Raw genomic sequence first — 20,339 nt, 5'->3', positions numbered from 1 at the left:
CTTTGTAAACCTTATTTCCTTTCTATCTCCAGTTTCCTTTATTTTCTGCCAGTCTGTTATTATTTTTTTGCAGTGTATTGGTTCAGTGTCATGTCTGGTTCATGTCCTGTTCAGGTTTATATTTAGCATTTTCTGATTTTGACTGCCTGTCAGAGCAGCAATCCAGTGAGATAGAATGATGTTTATTTTACTCTGTGTCTGGTTATGAGACTGTGTTTTACTGTTGCTTAATAAATTATGGAGTCTTGGTGGAATTTATACTATAGTATGTCTTAGCATCTCACTAAGATATTGAAGAAAAGTGGAAGGCAATGTGCAGTCTCATTACAACGTTTAATAGCTAAAGTCTTGTGTACAGTCTTGTGGTATCTCATGAAAGACCTACTGAGCAGACCTATAGACGTTTATCATGGGGCCTGTGGTCCAGAATCTTTGATCAAAAAAATTTTCACATTTCTTGATGGTAATTTAAAGCAAAAACACAATCACAAAATAATCTCACTGATATACAGATAACAAACAGATATGAAAAAAATATCTACAAATAAGCTAAAAGTTATGTAGTACAGCTAAAGAGATTTAGAAAGAATACAAAGAAAAAAACAGTTTACACAAAATGACCAATACAAACTAAAACAAAACAAATGTAAAATGAACTTACAAACCCCTCTGACTCTAAAATAACACACATATGCATTTTTTAAAAACACCAATGCATTCATCAAAACAAAGCAACTGACTCATCGCTTCGGAAAGGGGTCACATCTGTGCAACCTACAGGTTTATACAGGCTGATATGAATCTGTGAGAATTTTATTTTATTTTATTTTATTTTTTGTCAGTCCCACACAGCAGGGCAGAGTGTGAGCCGCCAGCTGTTGTGCAGACTGGTGAAATGGATCCTTTACTCTGTAACTTCAATCTATGTCTATGCTATTCCCGTATTCCCAGGAATCTGTGTTCCTAAAGTGCACTATGGGAACTCGGGGAAACAGGATCTGTACCCATCTCATATGATCATAACTCATCAAAGGGGATGACTACTAATGGCTACTAATGACTTAAGCTGAGTACCAGTTACTCCTTTTGTATCTACCCCTCCATTTTGCATGTATACAGTGTCCCTTTCCTTTTATCTGAGCGACTACAATGGTTAGGCAGTGGCGTTAAGGGTCTTGCCTAAGGACCCAATTGGAAGGTGGTAATATTTGTCTCCTGGGAGATTTGAACCCTGGTCAGGATGGTCTGCCAACTGAGCTAAACAGCCGACCAAGGCCCTCAACCGGGGTATTGAAGCCATTTAAGTTGCTAGTTGACTACTACTCATTAAACTTAAAAAGGAAATTGATGCTACATCCCTGGAAAATAGATGTTTGGGGCCAGGTGGTAGGACCAAGAGGAGGAATTACAACTGGTCCATAACTACTGGTGGCATCAGGCAGTGTTTCAGGACTTTCTGTGTCCTGATTTATAGGTTACAATGGACATGGGAGTTTCAGAATTAGCTCATCAAGCAACTGATACAGCCAACTACACAGCCTGTATTGTGAAAAATCCCCCCCACAGGTGAGTGGTCACCCTGGTAGCATAGCACGCCTCAGGGCAACTCTTCAACTTAATGAATTAAATGGGCAGAGAGCCAGCAGAGGGGGGAAAAAAAAGAACAAGAATAAAACTTCTTTAAGTGTATTCACCAGGGCGAGTTGTTTCAATGTCAGCCAAAACTCAGTACTAATACAATGGATTCTTTCCTGCAGGAAATGCAAAAGTACAGGGGCTCTCTGCCTGTCCCCTGCTGTTCACAAGGACAAAAAGCTGTCCTATGGCTGCTTTAGATGTCGTCAGCAGGAGCAATATTCACTTCCTCTATTTTCCCAACGTTTTAATGTACTGTCACCAGTGTTATTAAAGGCCTGAGAGAATGAACCCTGCACTGTGTCTCATTACTTTAACCAAAAATAAAGTTACATCTGTTTATTTACTTTAACGATCTCAATGCAAACTGTGGACCTAATATTGCATGGGAACTAACTGCACCTTGAAGGGTGCAGCATCATTCATGTGTGGATTAGGACACAAAATGCCCCAATTTTTCCTCCCACGAGACCCTGATTTAAAAAAACGACCAACAACTGTTGCAGCAATCAATCAAGACCAAAAGATCTGCAGAAAGCAGGATTATGGTTACACAGCAGATCAGTGGCTTGAGCAATGTGTGGTTCATAGAGTTCAAACACCACTCTGTAGTATGCATTTGACTTGTGGCTAACTGAAGCAAAATAGAGCCACCAGCAGCGAGGGTCAAAACAGAAGTGAGGCTCATGCGTGGAGCTCAGGTTGCAAGGAGGAAGCATGACATGTGATGATAATTCATACTTCTCCTGACCACAATGACAGCAATGAGGTAAATTCAGCAGCACAGTAGAGTCTGCTGGTATTTCACAACATCTGTAAGAAATATGTTGCAACTACCAAGTTAGGAAAGAGTTAATATTTAAAAAAATAAAAAGACACCAAGGGAAGTATCACCTGCTATGAGCATCAGCATTTTTTGGCTGAACAGAACTCTTGTTGTGTGTTTTGTGAATATGTTTGGTATGCAAAAATATTTAGGTAGGTAGGTAAAAATTTAACCTTAATAATGTGAAAAGAAATCTGTCATACAAAGAAAAAAATAGAAAAAAAGAAAAAAAACATACAATAACAATGGTGCCTTCTTTTTTAGAGGTGTTGCTTGTTTCAGAAATGCAAGGCCTAAACTCATTCTTTATTAGAACAGCATACAACTCTACAGCAAAAGAGTCCAGATGCTGAACTGGTTTGGTTGAACCGCCCCCCATACAAAACATGTGGTGCAAAATAAAATTAAATGCAAGTTAGATGAGCCTCCAAATTATTGAACCTATATTAAGCACAAAAAATGAAACTGCTCTCCCTGGTTTGCAAACTGTCAGAGTTGCAAAATAAAGAGAAACATGTTCCTGTTCATACATTTTAAAAAATATCTTGAACTCAAATTTATAACAAGATGACTTTTCTACTTTCCTTAAAGTGTATAATTTTTTTTTATCTAAACATTAGTTATGCCATCTTGGTGCTATAATCAATTTAACATAGTTCTGAAGTGTTTTGCAAACCACTAAATTTAGTTATTATTTATCTAAATGCATTTTAACTAAATGAAGTCCAAGCTTCTTTAACTGCAGAGAGGTACATTGCTGTAGGTCATGCTGCAGGACTGGAATGAGATGCAGTAGAGATATTTTCTTCTTCTGAAGTTCAGACTGACCATATTTGCTGGTTTCTGTGTAAAACCATTCAAGTAATCAGAGAGTAAAGTTCAAAGATGTCTTGGGTGAGCTATCTCTTTAGATGTTCTGTAAAAGTTCAACATCAGTTAAACAAATCATACGGTTTTTAATGACTCGGATTGTTTTACTGTTCTCAGCAGAAGACATATCAAAACCTCAATGCTGAAACAAAAAAACAGTACATGATAAATAGAGGCACTACAGTAAACTCATGTTACAGTTCTTCATGAAGTGTACCAGAAACAACCTAAAGTAAAAGAGCACTTCATTAAATGCTGGTGTACAATCAAACAGCATCATCCCATCACCCACAGTGCAAGTATGTAACAGATGTGCATGCACCTGCAGAATCTACACTCCTCCCTACAGGCACTTGCTTTAATGAGGCCTGACTCAAAGTGAAGACCTCCACTGCTCCCTTTGCGTCAGCTTTTCAGTCTGTCTTTACCCATCCACGGAGTAAATTATCATCTGTCTGTCCGTACTCGGCTGGTGCTGTCTTCCTCCCTCTGGATGGAGGAGTCCTGTTCAGGCTGCAGCCTCTGTGAGGCACCATGGGAGTGCTGCACCTCTCTGCACCTAGAAACGCAGCAGCAGAGCGCAGTGCAGAGCCGTGTGCGGATCGGCTGAGTAAACAGAACAAACATGATGCAGTTGGCTGCTCCCTGGGAGGTGTTGCCTATTCCCTGTTGGGTCAAAGTTAAAGGCAAGAGTGTTATTGATTAATAGAATGGAATGAAATGAAGCGATATCTTAAGTGATCCAGGAAGCAATAACATCAGAAAGATTTAACTACAGTTTATATTTATTTAAGAGAAAAACAATGCAATGCTCTTTGGAAATGACCCGAAGGAAAATTGCATGATGACTGTGTGACGATTCACATGTTTAACTGCATGAAGTTGCATGAAAATTTAACTAAATTTTCTAAATTACTGAATGTGTTGTCACATATGAATCAACAGCAGGGTATTAATAGACTTCCTCTAAACTGGACATCAGTGACTTAAACTTACATGTAGTGTCACCAGCACTGGGTTCTGTCTGACTGGAGCCTCAGTGAGTAGCAGTATGAAGCGCACGGTGCTCCAAATGCGCAGAATAATGAAGATGATGGGAATGAGAGTCAGCTTCATATCAGCCATAGAGGAGGAGGAGTGTGATGGAGGCCTGTTGGCCAAGATGGGACGGTACTCAGACAGGGCTGCATGCTGCATCAGACAGAAGGTGGTGTGAAAGCAGGTTTAATAACCAAAAAGAAAAGTGAAATATGTGTACTATGCCATAAAAATGTCATGTTTAAAATATATGTTCCTGTTAGAAAGACATGTGATATGACAATAAAGAAGTGGCACTGCAGAAAGGATAGACACTTAGTCTTTAATTCTAATATGATAACCAGCTGTTTAAAAGTATTGGGTTAATTAGCTCAAGTCAAACTTCACCAGCTAAGAGAGTAATTTATTTATTTTATTATTTCTTTTTATATGGACAGTGCATGTAACTGAACATCTATAAATACATGTAAGCATGTCAGATTATAGTTAGCAAGCTAATTTGCATCCATAGTCCCTGGTATTCATCCTGCTATAAGAATGAATGTAAATGAGACTGGTGAACTCTCTTCTGCATCTATAATTACAACAAAAAAGGTGGCATGACATGTGACAACTGTACTGAACAAAATCAAGTCCTTAGGAATGTTTATACTATTATCATTAACTGTCATATTTGAGCGCTAACATTATGTTTTTATAAAAAATGGAACATCATCAGACTAAGAGATGTCTGCCCCCCAAACCCAAACCAGGACCTAGTTCTGCAGGAGAGGAATGTGAAAGCCAAAACCTATTTCACTTTTGTATATGCAGAGGAACTGTTTGCTTTCTCTTCAGTATCTTCTTATATCTTGCAGCACATTCGACTCAGAGGTTTCCCAACATGAAAGGAAAAAAACTGCATGGTAACTGGTACATATGATGTAACTATAAGGTGACAGGCCTAATGTGTGATGCATCACTGGAAACTACTACTACTTAAAATAAAACACAACAAAACAAAAAACAAATTGACACATGTGTAACATTACCCAAATAAACAACTATTAATGTCTGAAAACTTAAAGCACATAAGGAGACATATTGCACATGTTGAACTGATACTGTAGGTGAAAGAGGAATTACGGCATGCTTTTTATTTGTGTACCATCCGTTAGCTGGCCGTTATGTTACTCCAGATCTGCAGCGCAAATAGAAAAAACCCTAAAGATGTGTTGTCCTTCGCTATGCTACCCAGTCTCAATAACCCAAAGTGAACCCATAAAACTGGATGGATTAAGCCTAATATATTACTAAGACCTTTAAAACACAATGGTATTTAGTTATTAAAGGTCTTGTAAGTGTGAACAAAATCTAAAATTGGAGAAATGTGAACTTTAGAAATGGATGGATAAATCCAGTTAACTCTTGCCACAGCATTTCGGGCTCAGCTGGAGGCTTTTCAGTGAGCGAATTGGACATTGTGCTGATAAGGAATTAGAGCTATATAGCCTAAAAGCTACAAAAGCACTGGTTAGTTTCTCTACTTCGCTGTGAGACAGGATGTTCCCAATATGCAGAACATGATGCAAGATAAAAAAAAAAGGCACATTGTAACTGTGTTGTTAATATTTTCTTCAACCTCAACCAGAGTGATTTAAGTTAAATTAAAGCCCTGATTGTTGGTTGATGCCAAGTTTTCATACTGAAAGCACATTATGCATAAATAAATTATATAACTACCTTAATGAGAAGATAACACTACTTATAAATATTGATAATGACTCCATGATACATTAGCAGTTGCTGTCTGTATTTGGAGACAACTGCTGACCCCATATAATGCCAGAATTTGGGCGTTTGTTGGGGGGTTTGTTGTAAGAGGGTGGCCCAGGACTGATGCTGGCTGCTTGGCAATGAGACAAAGACGCCTGTCTGTACATGCAGGACTATCGCAGATCACATTTCAGCTGCTGTCTGATTGCTTAGTATGATATTTTATTCTGTTTTTGACACATTTGCATAATTTTGGATGAAAATGCGATGAAAATTGTGCTGTATGATTTGCACAATATTACACATCTGACTTGTATTAAGATTTGTGTATCTTCCATTTAGAAACTGGTTTCTTCATGATTATACCTCTGAGAATTTGTTGGTACTCTGCTGCAGGAGAGGTTAAGCACAGAAAGAAACTGATCAATCCAAATTTAGTTAAGTTCAAGCACAGTACTCTGTGTACATATTGCTGATTGAAGAGGCCCTCACCGCTCTATGGATGTGCCTCTTGATCAGAATGTAGAGCACAGGGAGAGTGAGATACGCCAGGAACTCCCAGATTTTCCCTGTCAGGAGCATCCATAGGATCCGGTCTGGAGCTTCGATCCTGACCCAGCACCAGCCCACCGACACCTCAGATGCATCATAACCAATCTTGTTGAGACAAACAGCGGTGACAGTGATGGCCAGAGGGACACCCCAGCTAGAACAAACAACAAAGGTCAACATCAAATGTCAAAACAAAAGAATTTTTAGGTAAACACAACTACTGCAAAGACATGTGACACCATGTGAAGGGTTATCATGTGCTTAAGGCCTGTTTGTGTTACATCAGCACAGTCATACCAGTTTTGTTAGTTTGAGTTTTTAAAACCACAAAATCATTTCTGCTTTTTTTAAAAAAAAAGGTGTTCTCCATTTCACCTTGAAAACATAACCTCGACTGCTAAAACTTCAGTTTAAAATGAATACTTCATTTATAGCCTCAATGTTCATACTAATCCATAGCAGATCATTTTAAATACCACAATGCTCAAGGCCTGGTAGTGTTTATGAGTTATAAGCCTACATGAAAGGAGAATTCACAGAAATAAAATTAGAATGACAACCACATACACTGTGGTAGGGCAAACCCAGGAGTGAAAATGCTCCTGTAACCAGATAGATCAGTTATAGAGAACAACAGTACAACAAGTAAACTAATTTCTTTACATCCTCAAAATCAAAATGGCAGCTCATTAATAAGCAGAAGCAAACTGACACAAAAGATGAAGCATACAGTCCGATCTGGACCAAGTCAAAGCATTAAAACTGAAGTCTTGCTTATATTATAATTATCTCTTTAAGCCTATCAACAACTTTCAGAATAAAACATAATTTTGTTTAAAGCTACTCCTAATAAGCCTAAAAGTGTTTTATTTATTTAGGTTTTTGTTGCTGGGAAGCAGAAAAAAAACACATTACTTGTGCTTTAAAGATGCATTTGAGAAGACCAGACTTTGTGTAATCAGGAAAACAGTGACATATAGTTCATATGGGGATCAGTAAAAATCTGTCTACCTATGGTGTAATACCTGATGCGTAATATCATGCATAATAATATCAAATTAAATAAATTCTGGCAACTGGAAAAGTTTAATACAAGCTCTCTCTCCCTATCTTCAAATCCAGACTCATGACCATTTAAGTTTGCATACTCATTTTAAGTCCATCTACACTGTCCCCCATTTATTTTTTATGCTGATTTTATTCATTGCTTTATCTGCTTGTTGTACAGTGTCCTTGAGTTTTTTTAAAGGCGCTTTTTTAATGAAATGTAATATTAATATGGTAAGCTAAAGATAATTGTATACTGCTTTTAGTCTCCTAATGTGTTTCCTCGAGGGAATAGAGCAGTAGAATCAGAAGAAAGTCACAAAAATCCACCTGCTGTGGAACAAAACAGGAACAAGAATAAAAACAAAATGCTATAAATGAAAATCTGATGTCAGAATGTTGCATATGTGCTCCAGAAAAAATAAAGTAGCAGAAAAACGGGCTGAATTTAAACACTGAAAAATAAAACTTTCATCACCATACTGTTTCTAACAGTGTGTGTAGCAGCATGTTACTCTTGTAGCTGTTGGACCTGATTTAAACTACTTTATGTACAGTTTAACATACAGGAACGACCGATAAATCGCACGGGTCCCGAGATAGTCTGAATAGGTGAAAGGAAAAAAGAAAAATTCTGATTTACAAACACTTTTCTCAGTTTTGGAGCTTTACTTCTAATCCTAACATTTTTGGTGACTATGATTATCTTAACACTGAAATTAAATAATCTGAATGGTTTAAAGGTGGGAAAAATATTAGGTGAAATTACTCAGACATCTGAATTATGACCCCCAACTAAACACAGCTTTAATGTGGAGGCCAAAAAAAAGTTGAAAAAAAAATCATTTCTTACTTGGTACTTTCAACTGCTGTGTAATCACCAAAAACAAAGAATAAAAAAGAGTGAAGCCAGGCTGTTATGGTAACCCCTAAGTCAGTGGTTCCCATCCTGTAGTCTCCCCTAAAGAGCACAGGGGGTCCCCAAGGCTTTGAACATCCACACACTGTCCCTATTTTGACTGGCTATATGTTGTTAATTTACATTTGGCTTTATCGCAGGACAGGAATACATTATTAATGGCAAGAATCTCATTTTTGAAAGCATAAAACCAAACATGGTTTCAGCATGGGGTGGAGCAGGGGGTCCATGGCTTTTTAGTAATTGCACTTAAGTAATGGGTCAAAAAACAAAACATGGGTCGCATATTAAGTTTACGCCATTGAAAGAAAGTTAATTTGTTTAATGAACACATATAAAAATGTTTAGTTTTTTTTCCCCCTTGAACTTAAGTTTGGGCTAATAACGCCTCACTCCCGGTTACCATGGAAACAGTGGGCTCAGCGATGGAACAATCAACTTTAAAGTTTTTTTTTAAGTATTTTCTCAGTTTAACACCAGCTGAAACCACTTAGTCTTCTTATTTATTATGTATTTAGTTAGGTGTTGATCATATCTGTTTCGTATTGTTAAAAACACACACACACTTTTACGTGGTATAGGTGGAAATGACGTAAAAGTCTAACCTGTTTATTTTATTGGGATATAACCTTTGTTTTTTTTTTTATTTTGTTTGTTTGTTTTTTGTAAAAAGTGCAACGAAACTTCAACTTTTGGTGCGTTCGATTTTACTTGGAGGTATATGCTTCAGGCTACATTTGAAGCTAAGTTTACAGCTAGCTAACTCTGTAGTCCAATTTACAGAACTTACATACCTGACAATGTGAAAAAAGACAACCAGGCTGTCAGCGACTCTTTGACTGGACCTGACGATGAAAACGTAAAGGTACACAGCGATGGCTACTGTCCAGAAGAAACTGCTGGTGTTGGCAAAAGTGGATATCGCTCCTTGAGCGACGCATTCTGGCGAGTTAGTGCGGAAAACACTCCAGACTCCGAAGGCGTAAGAGACGGCTGACAGCCAGTCAGACACCGACAGGTAAACCAACAGTTTCCTCGGTGTTGTCCTCAAATCTGACCAACTAATGTAGGTGAGGATGATCAGAGTGGAGCCCAGCAACGACAGGGCGCAGGTACACAACACGACCACCTGCTCAGACAAATACAACTCTGTCTGATTTCCGTTTGGCATTGTTTAATGTAGGACACGAGCTACTATATGAGCGTGTTTCCAAACACTCCACTGCTGATAAATCTTGGATATGATCATTATCTCATAGTGTTTTCCCTTAATGCAAAAGCGACCTTTCTATGGCTCAATCCAGTTGAGCCAAACTTCGCTCAACGCTAAAGAAAACTTCTCACCCAGCATTTAAGCCCTCCCTCTCCGCCTTCTCTCTCCTCTCTCCTCTTTGCGCCAACCGGAACCCAAAGCAGAAGTTTGTCAGCTGGTAATGGGCAGACACGGGTCTATTTCTGTCTCTGTCTTTGTGTGTGGCTGCAGTAATGCGAGGCAGGGCAAGTTTATTTGTATAGCATATTTCATGTACAAGACCATTTAAAGTGCTTTGCAACTACAGTACAACCATGGGATCATCCAAGTGTCACACATTTACATAAATAAATAAATGAATAAAAATCCACTGCTGCTGTGGGTTCTCTAGTGCAGATTGCTGAATTACTAACCATTTTATGTAAAATCCAACCCCTTATTAGAGTTTGACAGTGTAACGATAGCTTGATATATTTCTGATAGTTTTTTTAAATATACCAATAACAATGCTCATCATTAGCTAAAAAACATTATTTAAATAGTATGAGAAAAGTTCAATTTAACAGAATTAATACAGGAAACTATCAAAGATAACGTTTATCATCATCAGTTGCAATAAAATAAATCATTAGAAAAGAATTTAAGTTCTAAACAAGATGCGATTGTGCTTGAATTTGTAAGAATAATCAATCTACCACCCTCGTCTTTGTTGCCTCAGTTCCTCATGCTTGTCACATCATTTGTGTGAACAGCTATTAATCTTTCACATCCTTTGGCATTTGTATACAAAAAGGATACAAGAGTACAAAATGTATTATTTTTATGCTTTGTGATATTTACTCCCACCTAGGAAACAGCACCAGTCCTGTTTTGGATAGATTTTTTTTCTAAAGATTTTTAATGTGTTTATCTTTTTATTTTCATCACGTTTAAGTCAATAAATCAAGTCTACTCTGAATTTTGTACTGCATAAAACAGTAGTTTTCTTGTATCTTTATTATTGCAATTTAGCCTCAGTTTGTCATGCTGTTACACATGTCTAAATTAAAACAGATTTTGTTTGTATCCCCAGTTTTATTAACACTGTACACGGCTGACAGGCTTGGTAGTCATGGTCATGTTTCTTGTCAAATACAGTACATTCCTGTATTTATCTGACAATTCTCTGCTCATACTGCCCTACCAGACCTATCTAGACAAAGCAATGACAAAAGAAGCTTAAATGTTTTGACAGCTGTTGTGTTGTTAAAATTATTTTGAAAAACTGAAGGCTGGTTCATTATATATTTTAGAGACTTGACAGAAGTACTATTCCCAGTGATCTTTAAGGGTATGCAGGGTAGAGATTCTCCAGTCTAGGCAGTTAGTTTTGCGTTTGCTTGGACTATGAATTTAACAGGAAAAAAACATTTAGGATGTCTCATTCAAGATTATTCTTTTTTTTGAAGAAACTTGGATAATTTTAAACTAGTGAGAAGCTTTTCCATATATTTTATCAAGGAAAATGAGTCATTTTAAGTGCTGCTCTCCAGGGGGGCAGCATATCTGAGGATTATAAAAAAGAGAAATAATGATAAAATTGTTAAAATGGCTGCTTCAGGTCACTGTACAAAAAAAAGAAAAACTAATTTTGCATCTTTAAAGGCCACCATCGCTGTATTTTTACAGTCTTAGATGTATGTAATGATCAGGGAGCAACTCGAAGGATCTTTTATCTCAGCAGTGGTCAGAGTTTAAATAAACACTTTTACACGTGGTGTGATTCCTGCTGCAGATGGCCCTTTGTACTCCTGTGATATCTATGTATAGTGTTTGCTGCTGTGTATCAATCAATGCCATGTCTAAATTGTGTCTTGTTTGTTTGAATAAAACTAGTAAACTAGTAGCTGGCTGCAGAGGGACTTTCCTGTTATCATTGCTGTAAACAACACATTATAGTCATAGCTTTACCAGCAAATTGTTATTTTATTTTTATAACTTCACATTGTTCTTTGTGAGCATTGGTCTCATTTCATTGCATTTATTACATAAATTCACACATTGACACAAAAATATAGTCTTGAAAAATATTGTCATTTTACTTGATTCACTGAAGTGATTAATGGTCATGTATGACAGGTTTTTCTTTTTTTTTCTTCTTTAAATAATCGTTTAAATGGTTAAGCATGTAAATAATAAACAATGCATGTGGAGTCAAATGAAAATGAAATAATGCAAATGAAGCACATACTTAATTCTTAAAAGGCAGTTAAACAATAAACATAAATTCTAAGCATTTTGTGACACATAAGGATGGTTTTAATTAAAAAAAAAGGCAGTAAATTAATGGAAATACATTGCTGATCATCACCTTTTACCTGTATCTAAATTTTCCTGTTATTAAACAGTTCACAGGCCCCTTCAGTCATAATGCAGTTAGTGATATTTTCACTAATGAGTCATTTTTGTTGTACTTTGTGTCCAGGAGTTGTTAACTATCTGTTGGTCTTTTAATTGGCGTTTTCCACCCAGCAGAGGCTCAGAGAGGTTGAACGCCCATAAAGCAGTGACCTTGTGTGAGAGCACGTCTTTACTGCTTCTGCATTGCTGCAGCCCAGAGAAACTGCAACCCTCTTTAAGTGTTTGCAGCAGTGCAGTGGAACATCGGGGCTTTTTCTGCAGACTGCAGCAAATGCAACATCTGCATTACGGTCAGAATTATATACGAGCAGCAGTCAGTTTTAAAATGCAAGCACATTTCCACCCAGATTGTTTGGTTGGATATAAAACAACAATAAAACAAAAAAACAAAAAAACTGAGGAACATGATACATTCAGCTGTTTTCATTGTAAGTATTTTTAAATTGGTGTGCACCTGGTTCATCTGTACTCATTAGAACTGCTTTGTTTTCATGGCAACTTGAGTTTTTGAGGGGTCTCTTCATGGTTTTACTTAGTGCAAAGTGGCTTACACAAGATTTCGTAATTACAAAATGCATGTGTGGTGTGAAAATAAACAAGGCAAACTGATGAATCAGTCGTAATGTTATATTTATTAGGTAGCAGTGGGTACATTAAGACTATTAACTTTAATTTGTTAGCATTCAGGAAAATGAAATATTATTTTTGATGCAAAATATCAGATTTAGTGACAAGAAAACATGCATTTGAAACTTAAAAATAAAAAAAACTCTAGGCATATTAAATCAAGCTATATTTTTCAGATAAAAGAGATTTAACATTGTCTCAAAGAAAACTAAATTATTCAATGTAGATTTTGCTAATTGGTGCAGTGAAGGATGATCAAAAGCATGCTTGGAGGTTGCTTTCAGTCACAAGATGGCAGCAGAGGATCGTGAAAGTGCAATAAACGCTGTAGAAGTTTGATTCTTTGATCCTTTTGCAAATGTTGTCAAGGCTGTGAAGAAAAAGGCCTTGCTTTCAGACCATCTGTCTTCAGTTAATTCTGTATCAGGTTTAAACTTACAGAAGCCGCTGCATCTTCTTTGCCGTTCGCTGCAAAGCAAATGTTTTCTCCTCCGTCTTGTTTTGCCCCATGAGGGCTGTGATCCCAGGGCTTCTTATTGCGAAGAATTTCTGCGGCAGTATACTTGCTGATTGCTTCGTTCTCACTCCTCACAACAACCAGCTAAGACACTGCCAGAGAAACACCCACAGCAGCCGCATCCAACCATCCGTCTGTCCACCTGCTTCTTCTCAGCAAGATCCCAACTGCTCTTTGCTGCACGTTTCACCTGTGTGTCTGGCACTACACCTCTAGCGCCCAGCTTTAAGGTGGTGTGATACTTTGCCAACAGCCAGGAGATCCTAAAACAGAACAGAAGTGGGGGGAAAAACAAGAGTGAAAAATATTTGTTGTGAAATAAACCTAATCTGTTCAGTTACGTTTACATTTAAACTAAAGACTATATTCATGTGTGTATTCGTGGTCCTATCTTTAACTATAATGCATTGATGAGTCTACGCTCCCAGTGACCCAGAGCTTATTCCAAAGCAGATTCTCGATATTCCAGCCTTTTGTGCAGCATCACTTTAAGTTCACATAACTTGGGCAAACACAACACCCCCGAACTAAGAATAGACTTGCCATGACTCATGATTTTGCAACAAAAAGCTCAGTTTGATTGAGCCCTCATCTTCCTTTGTGTGTGTGTGTGTGTGTGTCTTTTTCTATCTGTTCTCTTGCATGCTATACAGCCCATTGGACAACAACTGTAATCCCCCTGCTATCAGCTGTGTCCGTTCACTGCTGTGCTATTTTGGGCTGACTGACCACTCCATACTGCCGTCTGTGCGTGGACTCTGCTTTGCTGACAGGACAACAGAGATACTAGAGACCAGCGTGGAGCTGCTGGCAAATGAAAGAAAAGAAAGGAGGATTTTGAGGGAGGGGAGGACACATTGGTGTTTTTCGTATGAATTCTGTAGCAAAGCTATTTGTAATCTTGCATGTCTGCTTCTGGTGAATTATGTGACACATTTTTGGTATAACTGGAAATCCCAGAGCTTGATTTGTGGTTTAAGCTTCTGAACCTTGTCTGATGTCAAGGAATGTACATACTTTGAAGAAACAGAGGGCGATTCTCTGATTAAAGATTATGTTCGTCATATTTGCAGAAACTAACACCAAATATTTATTTGTTTACCCCTCCCAAACACAGACGATGTCCAGCTGATTTCCACAGTATAACACAGACACTCTTATTGACCTGCTTTTAGTTGCCGAGCAGCTGCATCCTTGTCGCTTTGTGTCTTAGCGTGGAAACAGACACTGCCTTAACTGAGCACATGATGACAGGAATTCCTTCCTGCTCAGGCCTTGATGTAATCCCTAATACAGGATTGAGGAATGCCAATGAATACACAACCCTACTTGCTTAAATGAATGACGGGTTGCCTTACCGCTTCACTCAGTGGAACAGCCGCAAGGCTCACACACATCTCCATGAATATGTTTCTGATTGAACAAACAAAAAGGATAAGAATTTGTTTATGTAAGTTAATTAAAAGCTGCAGCTAATAAATATGTTAATTGCTGTGTGATGTGTTTTATTATTTTATCTATTAATTAGTTAGTCAGCAACATAACAAAGAAATATAAAATATTGTTTATTGTTCCTAAAGTACAAGATGTCTTCCTCAAATGTTTTTGACCACTACTTAGGTATTTATTTTGTTGATTTAGATTAGTAAAGAAACCAGAACACATTTAAAAATGTGGCATAGAAGTAGTTATACATCTTTTTAATAACTGAAAATAATATATAAAGTGTTTTAATTGCAGAAATAATTGATCATTTAATTGTTAAATTAATCTGTTCATCTGTTTTACAGTTTCTGAATTAGTTACTTTCTGTGATCACTTTTCATTTAGTCAGATACCAAAAGTGTCTTCTAATATTTTTGGGGTTCAGTTGTCTCATGCTTGACATCTTTTTGCTTTTCTCCAAGTCATACAGCAGTCAACATCCAGTTTTTATTTTAGGCTTAAAGTACTTGCATTAGGATCGATCAGATGGTACGTGACTTGTAAGAGACAAAGCAAAGTATCAAAAGGATATTTTATTATCACACTGAGTAAATTGGATATCTTATAACTGTTTTTAAAAAGCTAGAACCAGGTACCAGGTTCTGGGCTTGCATTAATGCCACTTGTAAGTAATAACCTATTTCTTTTCCACGCGATAAACAGCTAGCATGCGCCCATATAGTTATGTCAACGTGTACGTTATTCCATCCAGTTTCCTTTAGATTGAGTCGGTCTCAGATTTATTTTAAAGTCCTGTTCAGGCCCACATTGTAAGGACACAGTTTGTGTCTTACATGGATGGTAATGTCGTTCTCGTTCCTCTCCTCTGTTGGTCATAGCTCAGTGATATCAGAGTCAATCTTAAACTACACAAATTATTAGGCAAAACCTTATAAATGTTGTAAGATACATAAGGAGTATTCATGCATTTTTAAAGATTATCTCAATTGAAAATGTCTGCAAATTACATGTAACATCTGTCTGCAGTAATGGCATGTAGTCGGCATATTGTTGGTTAAGGGATCTGTGGGGCTCTGCTGTTACAGCAGCAATACTCTTGAAGATGTCTACAGCTTGTGACATGTTCGACCTACAGGCAACAGTTCTCAGCAACACATTGTGAATCGCTTCATCAAAACATAAACACACACTCGAACCTCAGACTCACCTACACTGAGTGTGCTGAATCCCACTGCTGTCAGGCCTCAGTATGTGTGGGCTAAAAGACACATTCACCCATCTACGAGCCTATCAGCAGCCCCCTGTACATTATTTCTTATCTTCACCCCTCCTCACTCCTCTTGCTGTACATTTGGTTGTTCCAGTGTCAGCTAACAATGCTTGAACAGTCATGCTTCACTGCTCCAGTCTCATTCCACTCACCTAATCATCTTATGGCTAACAATGCCGTCAGTATTTACTGTACAGCAATGGTTCTGAACAGTCTTACACCTGTCAGTGGCCAATCGCAGCATACTGAAGCAGAATGATTAGAAACCCCAATCAGAAGCATTTTAGTAGAAGACAATCAGAAATAATAAAACTTATAAACTACTTTAAAAATATTTTTGGGTGAAAATAAAATCTGCACTAACTTATCTTAATTACATGCGTTATTTTTAGAATTCAGCAATTTACACACATGTGCACTATTCTTGGTTACAGTAACCTCAGTAACTATCAGACTGCATGACCGCACACAAGTGAAACACACAGGTCATAGGGCAGTGGACACTAGATGCTTATTATCTGAGTCATTGACTGATTAATGTATTTGAGTTTTCACAGGGCGGTATGAGTTTTTACTGCTGAGTTTATCACTAACGTGATTATATGTGACAATGTGGACAGTCTGGACCGGTTTATCTGCATCTCTGTGTACACTGTATGCAATCTTTTGCCGCTTCCAGACTGAAACACAGATGACACTTCTCTTGTCTAAGTGATTTGAATTTTGGGATTTGAACTCAGACCCACAATGGCTCAGAAAAACTCTGAACTTTCTCTTTAGTCTAAGATTTTAAGAGGGAAGGCTGCTTGCTAGGTCTTTTAAAGGAAACTGATTCTCATTCTGAGAATAACAAGAAATAAAGAAATTAAGTTGTTTCTTTCTTTAAAGAATCTAAAAGTGAAAGGGTCACTGATAACTGTGTTTGGGTGTGTGTTGTTGTCCGCATTCAGTAACATCTTCTCTAATAACCATAGTTTCACGAATGCATTAAAACTCTCTTTAGATGTTTTCACAACACAGAGGTCTGCACGCTTGAGATTAATATTATGTCATTTATATTTCCATTAACTCAAAGACTTAACTTTGCTAATCTGAAGACCTCCGTTTGACTTTTTGACTTTCTGACACTATCAGTTTCTGAATTCTGACCCTTTTACACTAAATGGACAATGTCTTTTGCAGTAACAGTTAACAAGAAGTTGATTGAACTGTTCAGTTGCATTAATGTCAGATGCATTTATTCAGACACAGAGTTGACACTCACCAGGCAACAAGGCAGCAGCGGAGCTCCTCCATCCACCCTCACCTCCACTCCACTGTTGATTTTTGCAGGAGTCTGACCATGAGGGCTGCAGGGCTCTTCCCTGTGTGTGGGTCACTTCACACAAGATACCAGTTGACCACCAGTGTCTTCTCTCTCTCCCTCTGCCTCTTGTTTCTCTATGCTTCACTCAGGCAGCACAACAAGTCAAGACATGTTTCAACACGCCACCAACAGCCGGACCAGTGGGTGAGCCTAGACCACAGGGGGAGGAGCAGAGGATCAGAAAGGGGGGAAGCCCAGAAAAGACCCAGCATGACTCAGCCTGCTTCAGTGGTTTAGCATAGCTTTCACTTGAAATACTTCAACACAAGTTACTGTTCAAGGTGATACAAAAACATGACTAATTAATGAAAGTGTGTTAAAGAAACAAACGTTCCTAAACTAAACTGATTTGATGGATCCTGTTTGTTATGAGCTAGATAATAAAATAAAAAGTCCAGTTTTATGGGCAATGGCTACTTTCTCTGTCTGGATGATGCAAACAGCTCACAAAGTCTGCTTCCTGACTAATTCCAAAATCTCCGTCTGTTTAAAGCTGAATGGATTCACGTAAACTGATTAAATATTCTGAACTCAGCTACAATACTGATTTTAACTTACACTTGCATTCGTAAATATCTCCATTTAAACAGAATATATAGCCTAGTTAATATAAGTGGTAACCAGGTAGCAGCACAGCATAGTAATAAAAGCTGCTGATTCATCAAATCATATTATATTATAACCCTCAGTAGGTCACATCAATTACAGATGAAGTCCATAATATGTATGAATTATAAAACTGAAAATCACAGGGAATGCATCAGCAAAGATATGAAATACATGTTGAAATATTAATGGTTTGTTAGAGCACTGGCATTTGATGTCAAATCTGAATTTGAAAGCAATTAATTAATGCAGTGTAACACAGAATCCTTTATGGATCATGAAAAAGAAAAGAAAAATATAAATATACACAAATGTGCAGTTGCTACTATGTAGCTACTGACACACTGAACTGCATCAGAAGGTGCAGAATTGCAGAATCATCACCATCTATGAGTGCTAATTATTCTAAATCGCTCTGATGTTCGGTGGGGTTTTTACTAAAGGAGGGGAGATGCCAGTTCATCACTGCTGCTAGTGAAAGTTGATCACTAGGCAGAATCTGGCTACAGCGGCAGGAGCCAGCTCAGCAAAACTCACCTGCTACAACATGATCTGAGTTTGGCTTCCTGAGCATCTTTAAAACACTGTACTGCACATCACTGTTGCTGCATTCACTGCAGCCCATCTATAGACTGAAGACCTTATCAATGAAATAGCAAAGTCACTATGATGTGACATCCAGACAGATAATAAAGCACTTTAAGCTCTGCTTGGAGGTTCATCTTTTTCTGTCTAAATGTTACTTGAGTGCAACTGTGCAAGAGAGCAGAGGAGGAGCATTTGCCTGTAGATAGTTGCTTTAATTTATTGAAAGTGTTGATGCGGCACTGCACATTAGCCTTTTGATGAAGTGCCAACAGATTCAGCAACTGACTTGACTCTTAATTTATACAAGCATGAACTATCTGTTTACACAACAGTGAAATATGGATAATCACTGAGCTAGGCCGCTTACAGGAAATTATTTTCTGCTGTTCATTTGCTGAAGTCTCACATGAAACTAATTTATCCGCCTTCCTACCTGGGACAAGCCTGCAGCAAGGCCTCACATTTACATCTGTGTCTGTCAGCATGGGGGAGTTGGGAAGGGGGGGGGGGGGGGCAGCAACTAGCCCAGCAAGTTCAAAGCTTGCTGCATTGATTACATCATCGGAACTCGAGTGCTGGAATGGGACAATGCACCATCGGGTGGGGGGGGGGGGGGGGGGGGGGGGGGGGGGGGGGGGATGAGGGGGTTGCAATCATCTGTTTCTTTCTCTTCTGCCTCTAAACTCTTTTTAGTCCAAAGCAGTGAGACGGCCTTCTCTGCCTCACTCTGGCCGGCACTGTGTCATGTGACTGAAGGACTGACTGAAGACAGAATGATAAATGTACATCTCCATATTCCTGTGTTTGCATCTGTCTCTGTCTGCGCATGTGTGCTATTAGAGGCCAGCACTGCAGGAACTCAATTGCTGCAGGACACTGCAGGATTGGTGTTCTGCTGCCGGCTCACTGGCTCTTGCCTTTTTTTTCTCTCTCTCTCTCTCTCTCTCTCTCTCTCTCTCTCTCTCTCTCTCTCTCTCTCTCTCTCTCTCTCTTTCTCTCTCACCCTTTCTATTCACTCAGGCAAATTGCTCAAGGAGGATGGTGAGAGCATGTGCTGCATACTTTTTCAGCAGAGGGAGGAGGAGGAGGGGGCAGAATCACAGAGGTGCAAAGCATGCCGGTGAGTTGCTGTTCTGGCCAACTGTACATCTGAGAGAGACTACAGTAGAGAAACTAGAGACGAGGAAGGAGGAGGAGGGAAGAAGAGGTGGGAGGGTGGGGGGAGGGCAGAAATTAGGTGCAAGGAACATCAGGTGAGTGCGGCAGTTTTCTTTACTGGTAGTGCAGCACCCACCCCGATTGAGCATGTGTGCTGGAGAACTGCAGATGTTCCTAGATGATGTCAGGCTCCGAATGTAGCACGGACCTTTAGTAGTTTGTTATCATCACTGCATTGACCTGCCTGCAGTGAGGAGAAATGCAACGGCCAGAGATGCTCTGGACTTGGCCTCACAGAAAACCAGCTGGCAAGAAACAGAGCCGGCTTTTTCAAGGTCTTAGCACAGTTACCCGAGGTGAACTCAGAGCTGACCTGTCTGGACTCTTTGTCAGTACCCCGTCCACTGGTTTTAAAGCATAATTTTAATACTGACTCGCTTTTCTAACAATCTTCTCTACCCTATACT

At 38.6% G+C, this 20,339-nt stretch overlaps 1 protein-coding gene and 1 long non-coding RNA gene across 2 annotated transcripts; both read right to left on the bottom strand.

The window, feature by feature from the left end:
• Positions 1–2,752: 2,752 nt before the first annotated feature.
• Positions 2,753–10,036, bottom strand: gpr157 (G protein-coupled receptor 157). Its single transcript, XM_042003418.1, has 4 exons — positions 9,437–10,036; positions 6,617–6,830; positions 4,328–4,522; positions 2,753–3,997 (listed from the first exon to the last, which is right to left on the bottom strand). Exons 1-4 carry the CDS (start codon positions 9,811–9,813, stop codon positions 3,779–3,781), a joined length of 1,005 nt encoding a protein of 334 aa, XP_041859352.1. The 5' UTR covers positions 9,814–10,036; the 3' UTR covers positions 2,753–3,778.
• Positions 10,037–12,900: 2,864 nt separating this feature from the next.
• LOC121651317 lies at positions 12,901–17,599 on the bottom strand. The gene is made up of 2 exons (XR_006012422.1): positions 17,419–17,599; positions 12,901–13,701 (listed from the first exon to the last, which is right to left on the bottom strand). It is a non-coding gene; the product is annotated as an uncharacterized LOC121651317 (long non-coding RNA).
• Positions 17,600–20,339: the final 2,740 nt, after the last annotated feature.

The sequence above is a fragment of the Melanotaenia boesemani genome, chromosome 13 (genome assembly GCF_017639745.1).
Source record: "Melanotaenia boesemani isolate fMelBoe1 chromosome 13, fMelBoe1.pri, whole genome shotgun sequence".
NCBI lineage: Eukaryota > Metazoa > Chordata > Actinopteri > Atheriniformes > Melanotaeniidae > Melanotaenia > Melanotaenia boesemani.
This window is presented reverse-complemented; position numbering and strand designations above follow the sequence as displayed.